The sequence below is a fragment of the Echiichthys vipera genome, assembly GCF_963691815.1.
Source record: "Echiichthys vipera genome assembly, chromosome: 19".
NCBI classification, from domain to species: Eukaryota; Metazoa; Chordata; class Actinopteri; order Perciformes; family Trachinidae; genus Echiichthys; species Echiichthys vipera.
In genome coordinates this window covers 15,496,877-15,510,503 of record NC_139844.1, presented here as the reverse complement: position 1 = coordinate 15,510,503, position 13,627 = coordinate 15,496,877, and the positions used below count along the sequence as shown (strand labels likewise).

The 13,627-nt window shown below is 39.8% G+C and overlaps 2 protein-coding genes across 2 annotated transcripts in view; both read right to left on the bottom strand.

The window, feature by feature from the left end:
* Positions 1 to 175: 175 nt before the first annotated feature.
* On the bottom strand, positions 176 to 5,790 carry lrp11 (low density lipoprotein receptor-related protein 11; the record flags this gene model as incomplete). Its single annotated transcript, XM_083934261.1, has 9 exons — positions 176 to 330; positions 433 to 525; positions 620 to 676; positions 760 to 927; positions 1,806 to 1,985; positions 2,085 to 2,210; positions 2,437 to 2,578; positions 3,441 to 3,598; positions 5,217 to 5,790. The coding sequence occupies 9 exons, from the start codon at positions 5,788 to 5,790 to the stop codon at positions 176 to 178; spliced, it is 1,653 nt and encodes a 550-aa protein (XP_083790387.1).
* A 997-nt stretch (positions 5,791 to 6,787) lies between these two features.
* map3k5 (mitogen-activated protein kinase kinase kinase 5) overlaps positions 6,788 to 13,627 on the bottom strand; it is a 62,957-nt gene continuing 56,117 nt past the window's right edge. Inside the window, exons 22-30 of the mRNA XM_083934056.1 lie at positions 13,097 to 13,274; positions 12,044 to 12,212; positions 11,737 to 11,922; positions 10,745 to 10,850; positions 9,782 to 10,025; positions 9,533 to 9,645; positions 9,070 to 9,191; positions 8,787 to 8,863; positions 6,788 to 7,874 (exon numbers count right to left, since the gene is read on the bottom strand). Coding sequence (XP_083790182.1) covers positions 7,814 to 7,874; positions 8,787 to 8,863; positions 9,070 to 9,191; positions 9,533 to 9,645; positions 9,782 to 10,025; positions 10,745 to 10,850; positions 11,737 to 11,922; positions 12,044 to 12,212; positions 13,097 to 13,274 — 1,256 coding nt within the window. The 3' untranslated portion in view covers positions 6,788 to 7,813. The remainder of the gene's footprint in view (positions 7,875 to 8,786; positions 8,864 to 9,069; positions 9,192 to 9,532; positions 9,646 to 9,781; positions 10,026 to 10,744; positions 10,851 to 11,736; positions 11,923 to 12,043; positions 12,213 to 13,096; positions 13,275 to 13,627) is intronic.

The following is a 13,627-nucleotide window of genomic DNA, read 5'->3' as shown; positions in this document are numbered from 1 at the left end:
TGACGGCAGAGAGTTGGGATGTTTCCACCCTTAAGAGAGGACAAATTAGAGACATTGGGCTGCAAAAAACAAGTGCGTAAATTCACAAAGTCCTGGCAAAGCCTCCGGCGACAACACCCTTGTTCCTCTTTCTCAAATCTTGGCGCTGTTGCATTTGCTGAATGTGGCCAATTGGCTACAGGTACATGCCGTTGATGAGGTAATCTGACTCTTCTGTGGTGAGAGGTCGGGCTTTCTTCAGCTTGTGTCTGACGAGTCTGAGACGACAGCCGATCATGAGCAGCAGCAGAGCGGTGATGATAAGGCCCAGAGCCAGGGGAAGGATCGCACCTTCAGGAGGAAACAGAAGCCAAATAGAAAATTAGGAAGAACATGGTACATAAAACAGAAAAAGAGGTAAATGTAAAGCAAAACTTTCATGTTGGGTCTTACCTGACTCTGGTACTGGATGCCCTCCCATTACTGGAAATGGTTTGGAGATGGGGACGTTGGTCTCTGCTTGGCTCTGGGTGACTTTAGGGGCAGCTAAAAGAAAGGTACAAATATTATTTAGTTTTGGAAACAGTTAACATTTACTGGTATGTCAATAAAGTTTTATTGAAACTTATTTGGGGTTTACCTATCTCAGTCTGTTTGGTGATTGGAGGAGCCACAGTTGCTGGTTTGAAAGCTGGTCCTAAAAGATGTTCCCATGAATAAAAATAATATCAGTTATATGTTATTATATTTATAAAGTGAGACAAGAAGCAAGACTCTTACCTTTTTGTATACATTCACTAACACAGTCAGATTGCTGGAGGAAGTTGTTATGGTTGCCCTGACAACCACCATACAGGAAGTGTTTGCATTCTCCCGCATTTTGGTCATAGTACCAGCGTGGGAAGGTGCCTTTACAGGGTCCAACAACTGGAGCTGCAGCACACGGATCTACAGCAACAGAGAGAGTCAGACACAATCAACTTCTTTTTGACTTCTGAAAATTTGATATTACACATATTAAGACTGCCCTATATGGAGTGCAAAAGCTTTGGGAATTGTACTTAACGTTTGTAAATAACATTGTCAACAAATTGCTGGATGTGTAAATAGGTTTACTAACCATATTAGTATATAAGGTGATAATGTGTCTCCTTCAAGTGGATAAAAAAATAAATCTATGTAGAAGAAAAGTGATAACAACAACGACAGAGAGCAAAGGTTTAAGTATTTTTGATGCCTTTCTACTTGACTTCTCCTCTCTCTCCTGAACAATGAGATATCCTCTTAGTTAACCAAGCATTTAGACATGGGACTGAGCATCTGAAAAATGAAAAAAAGACTCCTGAGAATGTCGTACCTGCAGTAAAATACCAATGGGGGAGAAGCCCTTTTTGGTCAGTCTCAGTCTGATTCAGGGATCAGATGGCGGAGGGGACAGAGGGGCTTTGTTCCAGCACTCAGAGGGGACGCAGGCAAAGAGCTGCTTTCTCAGGGAAAGCTGAGTGGCCCTGTGGCTTCGCCAACACTTTGAGCTCAGTGCTATGACTCAATGGCTGCCTACAGGGGCTCCATCTGCTTCTAGATCCAGACACACACTACAAACACTCTCTGCCTCTTTGCAAAGGGATACTGCACTAATGACAGAGTGATGGAAGATCATATTGTGAAGAAAACATGTTTAATAGGTTCAGCTAAAGATTCCTATCCAACCATGGATTTGGAAGTAGTGCTCTATTCTGCATCGCCACACTGCAAAGCAACATTTTCTAATGTTTTGGTGCAGTTATTAGATTTGTGAATGAAACGTTACAAACATGAACTCGAACCTTGACTAGGTGAAGCCTCCTGTTGACTGGGACTTTGTGGAGGAGCAGCCTTGCTTCTGTCCTGAGGTGTTACGATGTTCTCTGTAGCCTTTATAGGTCCAGTCTGGAGCATGGAGACATCCTCTGACTCCTCTGTCTGGGCTACCGCATGGTGGGTCACTGACTTCCTGCTGCTGTCAACTAAAGGAAAATGTTTTCTTTATTCTAGCATTCCTTTTCTGATAATACACACGATTTCAAGAGACAAATATACATTTCTGAACAACAAAGGTTTCCTACAGACTGGGCAGAAGTCTTCATCAGAGCGGTCCGAACAGTGTTGCTTCCCATCACAGGCGTAGGTGATGTCAATACAGCAACCGTCATCACACCTGAACTGGTACTTTGAACAGTGACCTGTACACACTGTGGGCATAGAAAGTTACAGTTATTCATTTGAAAATACTAAAAGTAAATTTAATATTGTAGCATCATTACTGGTTCCATTAAAAGTGATTGAGATAAACAACTCTGCAATTGGATCCATTAATGTGAAATAAAAACCAGCACCTGCACCCATAATTCATTTTAGGGGAAACCAGTATACACAACAAAAACACAAAAAAGATATTTGTTTTGGAGAACACTTCACTTTCTGCGTGGTGTTTTGGTGCCAGCACAGTGACAGAGATGTTGTCAGAGCTTCTCTGGCCCGCTGTGTCAGTGACAGTCATCTGGAAGGTGTAGACGCCCTCCTGCAGGCCGCTGATCTTCAGCAGCCCCGGATGAGTCGCCTTCAACACATAATAGCAAACAAAAAGTTTAGGATGTACAAAAATGTTATCAGATAATTAATCACATGCACAGTTTGAGGTTATTCTTCAAACCTTTCTAAGACCTCTGAAGTTAGTCTCTCTTACACATGCCATCAGAAGTTAGTGGTAGGCTACAACATTTTTCAGCATTACTAGTTTTTAGAACCTCACTGGTTTGGGAAATACATATTTTAAAAGCGTTAATTAATTTATCAAAATCACAAAAATGCCTATTTTCCCTCTTGCATGTGATTTTTTTGTGCCAATATTTATCCTTTGTGAAGACAGAAGTTAAAGGTTTTTTTTTGTGATTCTCAATCCATTAAAAAAACATATTTGAACGGTGTTGGTCTAGGGGTCCAATAAAGGCAAACAAATGCACAAATACATAAAAAACACATAAACACATTTGAAATATGGATTCCAAAAAATCTGCAGTATATGTAATTTTATATAAGTTGAAATATTGTTAATGGAAATAACCAGCCAAAAATGTCCTTTGGTCTTGTCTCTAAGGCTGTGAACAGAAGGCAGACTCAGCATTGCTGCTGTCCTTGAGGCAGGTTTGGACATAAAGGACATCTTATCTTTGTTTGTACAACAAGGTATTACACAAGCCGCAAGCCGCCCTGTTGACTTAACTAATACAAACAGGTTTCTGTGAGGGTGATTAATGACTATTCACAAGCAAATGAAAATGTTAGAATCATCTGATCCCTAACAGAAGACAATAGAGCTATTACAGTATATTATCAGTCCACTCTGTGTTTCCTTCAGTGTTTACTTTTCTATTCTCACATTCTCACTCTGCGAGATGTCTTGGTTTTTAGCGTTCACTGACCTTCATATTGATGGCGGTGTCCCCCTTGACAAGAGTCCATTCATAGTGGTTGATCCCATTGTCGTCCACGCTGTCCCGTCCATCAAGGACAGCCCAGTCTGTGGGCAGCTGGATCACCACATCCTGTCCAGCATCACTGCGAGGAGGCTCATCCACAACTGCAAAATCACACAGGAAAACCGGGATAATGTAAAGGATGTGTACTACATGCCTACTTTGCATATAAGATTTGAGTATAAGATTTTACTCATTTAGGACTGCAACTAACAATGACTTTCATACTTGATTAATCTAATTATTATCTAAAATACTGAAAAATGCCAGTGACAGTTTCCTCAAAGCTAAAGCGGGCATTTTTATATATCTTGTTTTGACTGACAAACAATCCAAAGCAGAAGGTATTAAGTTTAGAATGATATGCAAACACCAAACCCTCACTTTGGAAAGGCTGAAACAAGACAATATTTTGTATTTTTAACTTAAAAAATGTGCTTAAACTATTATTTGGTTAGTAAATAAATAACTGAGATAAAAAAAAAAACACCTGCTGTTAGTGTCAGTGTCCTGATCTAATTGTGCACAGCTAAGTAGAACCTAAAAGGTAAATCATTAACCCACCCTGCCTGCTTTATATAGATAAGTAGTTAGTATACAGTCTATCACATTGGTTATCTTACTTGCAAGAGAGATTAAACTGAGAGTGCAGTCAATTTTTCTTAACCCCAATCAAATTTTATCTACATACCAACCTTTGCTCAAAAAAGGAAGCAGAAATTACCTTGGAGGGCTTATTTCTTTTCTATAGATACAGTAAAAAACAAAGTACCACACATTACAAATCATCACTTAACGCTGCTGTGGTTACTGCATTAGAAGAATAACATGCTTATAAATAATGAAGTACCTTTACAGTAACCAGCATCACATAAATTATCTTTGTATTCTCTGGTGTGCTTGTCAGGTTTATTCATTTTCCATTACAAACAAATGCCAAGACATTTTTCTATATAGTCTGCATGTTAATTAAGTTAAAAAAACATTGAAACCTTTATATTGTGCGCCTTCCTCATTATATACTAATTTGATCATCAACAAAGATGAAGCCCACTTGGTCATCATTTAAGCATTAAGTTAATTATTGAATTATTAATATGTCATCATATTAAATAATAATAATACATCAAATGTACAGTATACAACCCTTTTTCAGATGCTCAAATATGCTTTAACAAGCGCAACTAAATAAAACACAACAAAACAAAAACAAATGTTCACTATATTGATTACTTTTGCATATCTATCACCAACTTAATAACTATATGCTAATAATAACATGTTTGCCTGTTTATGTAGACTTATACATAATCACTGGTAAATCAGTCAATCAATGCAGTTTAATTAGTAAACATTACAGTAAATTATTAACTAACCAAGGAGGATTCTTAATGTCAACACATATATTGCATACACGACAAAATCTAAATGCTGATCACCTGAGCAATACTTTGTCTGTTTATTTGGTCTTTGTTCGGTGTTCCTGAAGGTTTTCGTTACCACTCTGTGCACAAGATTGCTGGATAGTTACTGTATTTTGTAGATATTATTATTATAGATATTGCGATTTGCTGCTGCTCATTGTTGGGTCTTCAAATCATAAATACTCTGTAAATTGTCTTGAGATAACTTTTGTTATGATTTGGCAATATAAATAAAAAGTAATTTAACTGAGATTGTTGTAAAACATGTAAGCCTGTAATTTGTGCCAGCATCTCCCACCTTGCGTCCCCTCCTCATCAGGATGTCCTTCCCCGGGTCTCCTGGCTGAACCGCTGGGTGAAACAGGGAGGTGTCCCTGCGTCGTGTTGGCAGCTCGGCTGTACGTGGTGAAGCCTTGCTGCGGGGCGAAGGAGCACACATTTTTACTCCTGTAGGTGCAGTTGAACAGGTAACAGCTGAGGCTGTCCCCGGGCTGCCTCGGGTCCTGCTGCACCACCGCCACGGTGCAGTGAGGCTGGGAGCAGCAGGCGTGCACACAGTCCCTCCAGGTGTACACTCTCTTCGGGGCCAACAGGAAGGTGGCCCCCTGCTCGATGGAGGCCTTGGTTCGGATGATGCGCTCCCCGACGGCGTTGTAGTCGTCAACGCAGGAGTCAACCGCATCACCTGCCCTGCTGTACGTCTGGTCCTGCTGGAGCTGCTTTCGGAATTCCTCCAGCAGCTCCTCCACGCCTGTTATTTGGTTTTTTAGATCCGATATTGGCAAAGACCGAGTGTCTGCGCGGTGGACTGCGCTCAACAGCACGACACAAGCGGGCAGCAGCAGCAGCCGGGGATGCTGAAGAAGAGCCATGTTGTTCTCGCTGTTAAACGGCGTCTCCCTCTCCGACGCATCCACTCAGCAAAGATAACCTTTTCTACATGAAATATATACCCGTAATATTGAAATAAAACACGATATTTCACACAAAATTTCTGTCTAAATCATGAGCGAAGGAGCTAGCGTTAACGGTTTGCCCTCTGACGATGCTAGAAATCTGCCGTTGTCATGGTGAGGGGGTGAGAAGACGGCCGCGAGACCAGGACGTTGCGCTGGCTGCTCAGCAGAAACCTCTGACGTCACAGTGATTGAAACTGAGCTAACACACCTGCAGCTCTGTTTACCTCCCTCTACCTGCCACTGTTTGCTTTTGATAAACAAGTACAAGCTGTTTGTTTTGTTGTAGCCCTTAAGATAATTGTTTGAATGTTTAGGTGTGTGCATGTATCTATCATGTCATAAACTGATTGCAACAATTGTATCACTCTGTAAAGAACATTTAATTGCCTCTGTATGAGTTTGCTTATGTAAAATTTATTTTTTAAATTAAAATGTCTACGATTTTCTACTACTTTACATCTTTGTTAGTCTGTTTATTCTGTGTAACTTTTTGACATGACCTTATCATACCACAGGACCTTTACAGGTATAATATTTAGCCTCGTGTATTTTATTAAAGGTAATTTCACTTTTGAAAAGAACAAATAACAAAAAACATGATAATTTATGGCTTGAATAATAAAATGTAACTTAAAATGCATATGGAGAACAGTATACACATTTGACAACTGTCACCATCATGTTTTATAGCAAGTATAACTGAAACTTTTTGTCATGAGTAGAGAGGAACCATAGCATACACCAACCAATTCTTTCAATAAAAAAAAAATCTATTGAACTATCCGATCACATTTAACGTTATGCAACAGAATATATCTAACACATTTCTTCACAGTTTCAAGATGAAAAGTTTTATTTTAACAATATGACACAAAAATCTTGAATAATTTTAATGAAACAAAATGGACACACTGCTCATAATTATGTTCCCCATCTCTGACATCCTGTTTTCAAAATAAAAAAAGGTCAAGGCTCTTTCATTTTAAATTTGCTTGCGTTTCTGATTTTTTCATTTAAAAATACATCTGATTGAATGATATCTACACAAGCAAGATACGCACAACTTTGTCAATGTACAACAATACAAACGGAGCAAATTATTTAATATTCATTACTAAACATTATATCTCCTATGATTTATGACACAAGAAAATTCAATGCTATACAATTAATTTTTTATGTGTTCATTATAGACTCGGTCCAATCCACATGGAGATTTAACTGTTTATCAACGTGTTTTTAAAGTACATAAATGTCGTTCACACATAATTCTATAAGACAATATTTACACATTTCTGAAAAATAAAAATGTAGATTCGAATTATAAAAGGAAATGTGTAAAAAACAAAACAATTTAAATAAGTCTCAGTATGGATAAAAAATAAAATAGAAACAGGGCATGCGCTGACATCCTTCAGATAATCATAACAATTAAATTAAAAATACATTTAAATAAAAGTAGTGATAAGATGCCTCAGATGAAAACATTAGTACAGATGATTCTGAATGTAGCATTTTGTATCTCAGGCCTGTATAAGAAAACCTTCAGTCTCCAGTTTTGTAAACGTTACATCTTGTAAAGATAGGAGAAAGTGTTTTCAAATTTTTAACAATAGATGTTCTCACCTATTGTCATTTTTAACGCACCTGTAACAAAAAGTAATGTCCATCAGGCATAGCAAAACTAGTGGCACTTCTCAGTAATTGTTGCTTTCAAAGTGACTTTTTTTCTTTTTTCTTCCAAAATTATCAAAATACTCCGACAACACCAGTCAAAGAGTTTCTTGTGCTGGTGGAAAGCTGCTCTGTGCACACTGCAAACACAGGCTCTTCTCCTATTAGTCTTGCTCTTATAAATACTGAGGTAAAGAGGAGAATACTGAGTTGTTGGGACAAAGGTTTTGGCTTCTCCGGGTGATTGTCCCCACTTAAGGCCTCAGGTTGGCTTCTGTCTGTAGTCTGTGATGGCCTTCCATAGTTTACACAGGACCCCGCCTCTGACAGAACACAGAGAAAAGACTGTTACAGGTACAATAGATAAAGTACAATATGCTACTGCTTTTATGTAACCAACAGAAAACCACACAGTATGTCCGATAACTCAGCTTTTCAATATTATCAGCTGTCTATAATTACCCATTATAACATTTTCAATCAAATTTTTACATAGTTTCTCTTGTTCTAATAGCCAGGAAGCATTTACTTTACTGTACACATATGTGAACATGCTTTGAACGAGCGGTCGCCTCCCCTGTCATCGTCACCCTACGCTCCCCCCTGAACTACCAGTAGCTCCTCACAGGACACTGACTGGCCGGGTAACTGCTATCAGAAGCACAAACGCATTACTTGGAGCCTGACAAGATGGATCTTCGTGTGACATGTAAATGTGATTATCGCGTGATCTTGTGTTATTGCGAGAATTCGGTAAGGAGAAAACATCACTGTACACCATGTTCTTTTTGATACTCCCACTGAAGGGGCATCAAAAGCAGAAATGTACAAATTCTACACATACAGGAATGGCTTCATCAACACTGAAATGTGTCACTCGTACAGTATGTTACCATTATATATAATGAGCAGATATAAATGGGAGACATTTTAAGTAGTAGTAGCAGTAGTCAACTAATTAATATGGTTACAGTTTCACACTTCTTGTGAAGTCATGACAAAGGAAATTACAGTCTTGTTTACTTCTGAGAAATCAAGCTGCCGCCGTGAGCAACTACAGTGCTGAGTTGTCCTGCACAAACCTAAAGTAACTCCTGAGATGCTGAAACTTCTTTAAGCAACAAACAGAGTCGTCTCAGCTTCACTTCTGTGTTTCTGCTATTTGGAGAGCTGCGAGTGTCAGCATGTATTTTATTGCATAACTACTGAATAGAGAAGTGAAACTAGTTCACCACCTTAGTCTTAAACTCTTCAGATCGTCTCTCGTCACATCGTGAAGGATGTCGTTCAACGTGTACTCCTCGTTGAGAATCTGGAGAAAGAAAAATGCATGAAACTAACATTTCGTTCGTAGGTTTCCCTCTGTTCTCTTTATTTGATGGGTTAATTTGGTTAAAAAAGCACCAATTAAAGTTTTAAAAAGAGCTTTATAAAAAATGGTATTCCTCTTTATCACGGAAATCACAGATTGAAAAAAACACCAGCTCTAATGTCTCAAAGATTCAAGTGTGTACTCACTCTGTCTATGGAGTCCTGGTCAGCTCCGTAAAGCCTCAGCCAGCTGGTCATCTCTGAGTCTTCACGTCTCTCTGCAGGTGGACACCTCTGTTCCTCGGGGCCACCTGATGAAGAGGGGATGTCTGCCAGAGAATATAGTGAACAGACTCCTTTAGACACACTGGACCCATTCACACAACATCTGAACAGAAAAGAAACTGTGTGCTGAAGCAACAAAATAACCAAATTATAAAGAGAAATGATTTATTTTTTGAAGGGGACAGAAAAGTACCATCATTTTTCAGTGAATCCTATATATATATTTCTCTGCACTTTTAATTACCCTGTGAACATGGGTTTTGACGTATTTGGATGGACATAGGAGTTGCCTCAGTGAGCCACACCTGGTTGTAAAATGTAAATGCAGTTGCAGAAGTTTTGCAAACAGTCAGTGTGGAGAGGTGAATCAGATTAAAGTCTAGACCTGCGGGCTCAGATCGCAGCCTCAGTAGTCTGATCTCCTGCTCTCTCTCCTCCAGCACTTGTTGCAGAATGGCCTGATACTGTCTCTCCTTCTCCAGCAGCTGCTCCATCAGCCTTGAATCAAACAAGCCGGAGCGAGGAAACACATGAGGATTCAGTAAAATGACGCATGAAACCTAACAAAAACCTGTGAAAAATAAAGCTTACTGGCTGATAAACATATCAAATCACAGGAAATGTTCATGGCTACCTGTTGGTCTCCAGCTTCATCCGGCCCAGCTCCATGCTCACAGAGCGCTGGGCATTATGGGACTCGTGCGAGACGGTGGAGCTGAGAGTGCTGACTCCTGAGGTGGCCACGGTGTCGTCATGAGCGCCAACAGGAGGCGCCCGGCTCTGGTGGGTGGAGTTTCTCTCCATCTCGCCGTCGTCGTCAACGTCATCCTGGTCGGCTGGGTCACTTTCTGAGGTCAGGCTGAAGTGAGGCCTCAGCTCTAAACACACACACACACGCAAAAGACATTACTTTAATGATTTAATGAATGACGATCAACAGGAAGTATGTGATGCAGTTTGTCTGAGATGTATTTGTTATGGAAATGGAAAGTATCTGTGATTCTGACGCCACTTTACAAACAGATTCCAGACAGACGATATGTATAAATATGTTTTAATCGTAGTACTGGAACTGAAAAACTTAAAGTTGATTAACGAGTCGGTCAACAGAAAAGATCAATTTTGATAATTCGTTAATTGTTCAGGTGATCTATCAAGTTAAAATAACAAACATTCACTGGCTCCAGCTTCTCAGATGTGGCTTAGGACTGTTGTGATGGGCTTTCTTTTCAATTGTTACGACAACTCAAAAGACTGAAACATGAATGTATTAATCTGAGAAATAAATGACGGATTAATCGATGATGAAAACTAATTATTAGCAGCCTTAATGTTATTATGAGCCTCAGTGAACGGTTCTATTCACCGTGCACATTCACTAAATACTTTTATTTGTTTGTTATGGATGGTTTCAGTGTTTTAGTTGTCATCACTGAACATCCTCAGCCTACCAAATATCTGTCGTTCAACATAAAAAACGGTTTAGCTTCCAGGGAGAATTCCCACCACAGCTCCTATATTTATCATCAGGCAGTCAGTGTTTCCCTGAGGGACCAGTGATAATTTATTTAAAAGGCAGACACACTGATGATGTTACCTGGCACCAGGATGGTGATGGCGGTCTGCACAGCTTTGCGGATGATGTTGTCCAGAGCGAACATCCAGTGAGGCTTGATGTTGTGGTTTCGTAGAACCTTGTTTACCTGAAGACGCAGAGTGATGTATTTTCATGCATATTATTAGTACATTTTTATACTAATATTTCATTTCATAATTTCAATTTTCATTCTTGAAGTTACTTGAAGCTACTTAAACTTGATGCTACCTTATTTCCTGCATATTTAATTTTACTGCTTTTTCTTTACCTCAATATCTTGAAGTATCTCAATTGTACTTTTGAATTAATGCAAACAAAGCAAAATATGAATCTCCCCAGCTGCATGACTCTCCTTTTTCTACTTCTTCTAGTTTTCTAAACCGTTTTACTGATGACCAACAGGAGGCATCAGAGCTTCGTTTTCTTGCAGAATTACATAACAACCCCTTACAAATATGAAAACTGCCACTTGCTCTGATGTCATTTCATCTGCATAACTGCATTTCTGAGAGGGACAGCAGATCAGCCCTATTTACAGAATGTGCAATTAGTCCTGACAGATTCCTCTTTTATCACCTCACTAAAAGGTTACAAGTATTTCACAGTTATCTGTCTGATGTCTGTGCAGGTAGAGCGGCAACATGGCAGCTTGCTGATTTCTGCAGCTCATGTAAAATGACAACAATTATACTGAAGTGTTCACAGCACATGGTTTATGAAGAGGCTGCTGGGAGCAGATCTGCCTTTCAATAGGGGGAGGATAATAGACAGGAAATCACATGTTACAGATGCAAGAGAAAATGGGCAGCGTGTGAGGAGAATGTCAGCAGCAAATAAAGCCCAAAAGTAACAGTTTGGGAGTTTTTACTGGTGCAATTTAAATGTACTTTATCCTGAGATAAGCTGAAGACAATTTGTTAAAACTGTAATTATTTGCAGCAAAGACATGTGGAGTATTTTGGGTTTAATTCATAAGGATATCTAATACTTACAGCGTCTTGGAAGCCAAAAAGAACAACCTGCAGCTGACTGATGGCGGTGCTGTCAAAGTCCAGCTCCAGCTTGAGTTGAGACAACGTGTTGGCGATGATTTTCCTGTCCGCCATGCGAACAAAGTCAGCCAGACTGACCACGAGGGTAGAGATGTGCTGAGGTTTTAGCTTAATTTCCTCAGAGCCCTGCATGGAAGACGTTAGATGGGAGAGAATCCATAACAGGAAATGTTGAGGTGTGCATGAGAGGCTTTTTACATTTGAAGTATCCATTTCATTTCATTTATCTGTCTGGCGGATAACCGACCTGTGTGAGGGCCTCCGTCAGGTTAGACACCACCTTGTCCCGGTCCTCGGTCAGGATTTGGTGCAGGGTTGCTCGTCTCTCGCTGTCCTTTCGAAGCATGAAGAAGCCTGAATCCTTCTCATCGGGAGAGGGAGGCGCACTGTGATCCTCAAAATTCTCCACGGGGATGCTGAGTATAAAAGAAAAGGTTAGATTTCTGTGGACTAGATATTATAATGTAGATCCCACAAGAATAATTATGCACGTAAAGCTAATAGTACATGCAGATAGGAATACATGTATTCGTTGGCTTTGATGTCGGTGCAGGAAAAGTGCAACAAGCTTCAGAAACGGTATTTTGAGCCGGGGGGGGGGGGGGTGTCCATCATATGCAAATCAGTATTTCTTTGATATTCCCCAATGCTAAATAAATACAAAGTAAAAATATATATGGCTATAGTCTGCATGTGTTGAGGACAGAGCCATCTGTTTATTAAAACTTGTGAAGAAAAAGTTATGATTTTATATTGTTATTCATAACTTTTTAAAAAAGTTAAAATTTTCTTTATGTGCTTTTTATTTCTGTTTCACAGATGAGCAACCAATAGCAATTTTTTTTCAAGATTATCTTTTTGGCAGTTTTCAAGCTATTTATTAGATAGGATAGACAGGAAATGGGGTGAGAGAGAGACGAGACATGCAGCAAAGGGCCACAGGTAGGAGTCGAACCTGTAGCCGCTGCCTTGAGGACCTTCAGCCTCTTTACACGGGGCGACTGCTCTAACCACTGTGCCACCGGATTATCTTTTTCTCTTTTTCACGTTAGATTCATATACAGTGCTAAGGTATATTAAATATTGGAAAAAGAAAGGTTTGGGAGACACTGATCTACACCATCGTGGAGCAATAAAACCAATGTTTGCATTAGAATCAGTTCATCTTAGGGCTTTACAGACAATCAGCTCAGTATTTATCACTACTACAATCAATAAGATCGCGTGGAGCAAAATGACCATTGATGACCGATAATGACCTCTGTGACCCCATTTACTTTAACAAAAACACTCATCACACCTGAGGAAGAGGGACCTGGGCCCCTTGACATCCCTCTCACTGTAGCACTTCACGCTGGGCTTAAAGATGAACGGGTTGGTGTTGAGGTCGTTGTCAGGGGAGACGGAGCCATACTCGCTACTGCTGCTGGTGTCCTCCACCACCACCGGCACCGGCAGGGAGATACTGCGGAGGTACTCTGAGATACATAAGAAACCTTATTTATACACTAATTATCTGAAGTTTTGCATCTGCACAGCACAGAGACAGACTGTATTCATGAAGTCGGAGCTGTCAAGAGGGTGAAAGTATTAAAAGTGCTGATGGGAAATTGTCTTCCTTTTAGAAAGAAAGAAAGATCAGATAATAGTCTACCATCATGTTTAGGGAGAAGAGCTCTATCTGATTTATCTGGCAGCCATTATGTATAAATTATGAAAAAGGGTTTATGAAGACGTTCAAGCATTTGGAAAGAAGTCATGTTGTGCAATGTCTATTTTGAGTTCTCGTAAAGGGCAGAGTCGTGCCAGGCAGGTAGCCACTGGCAGAAGA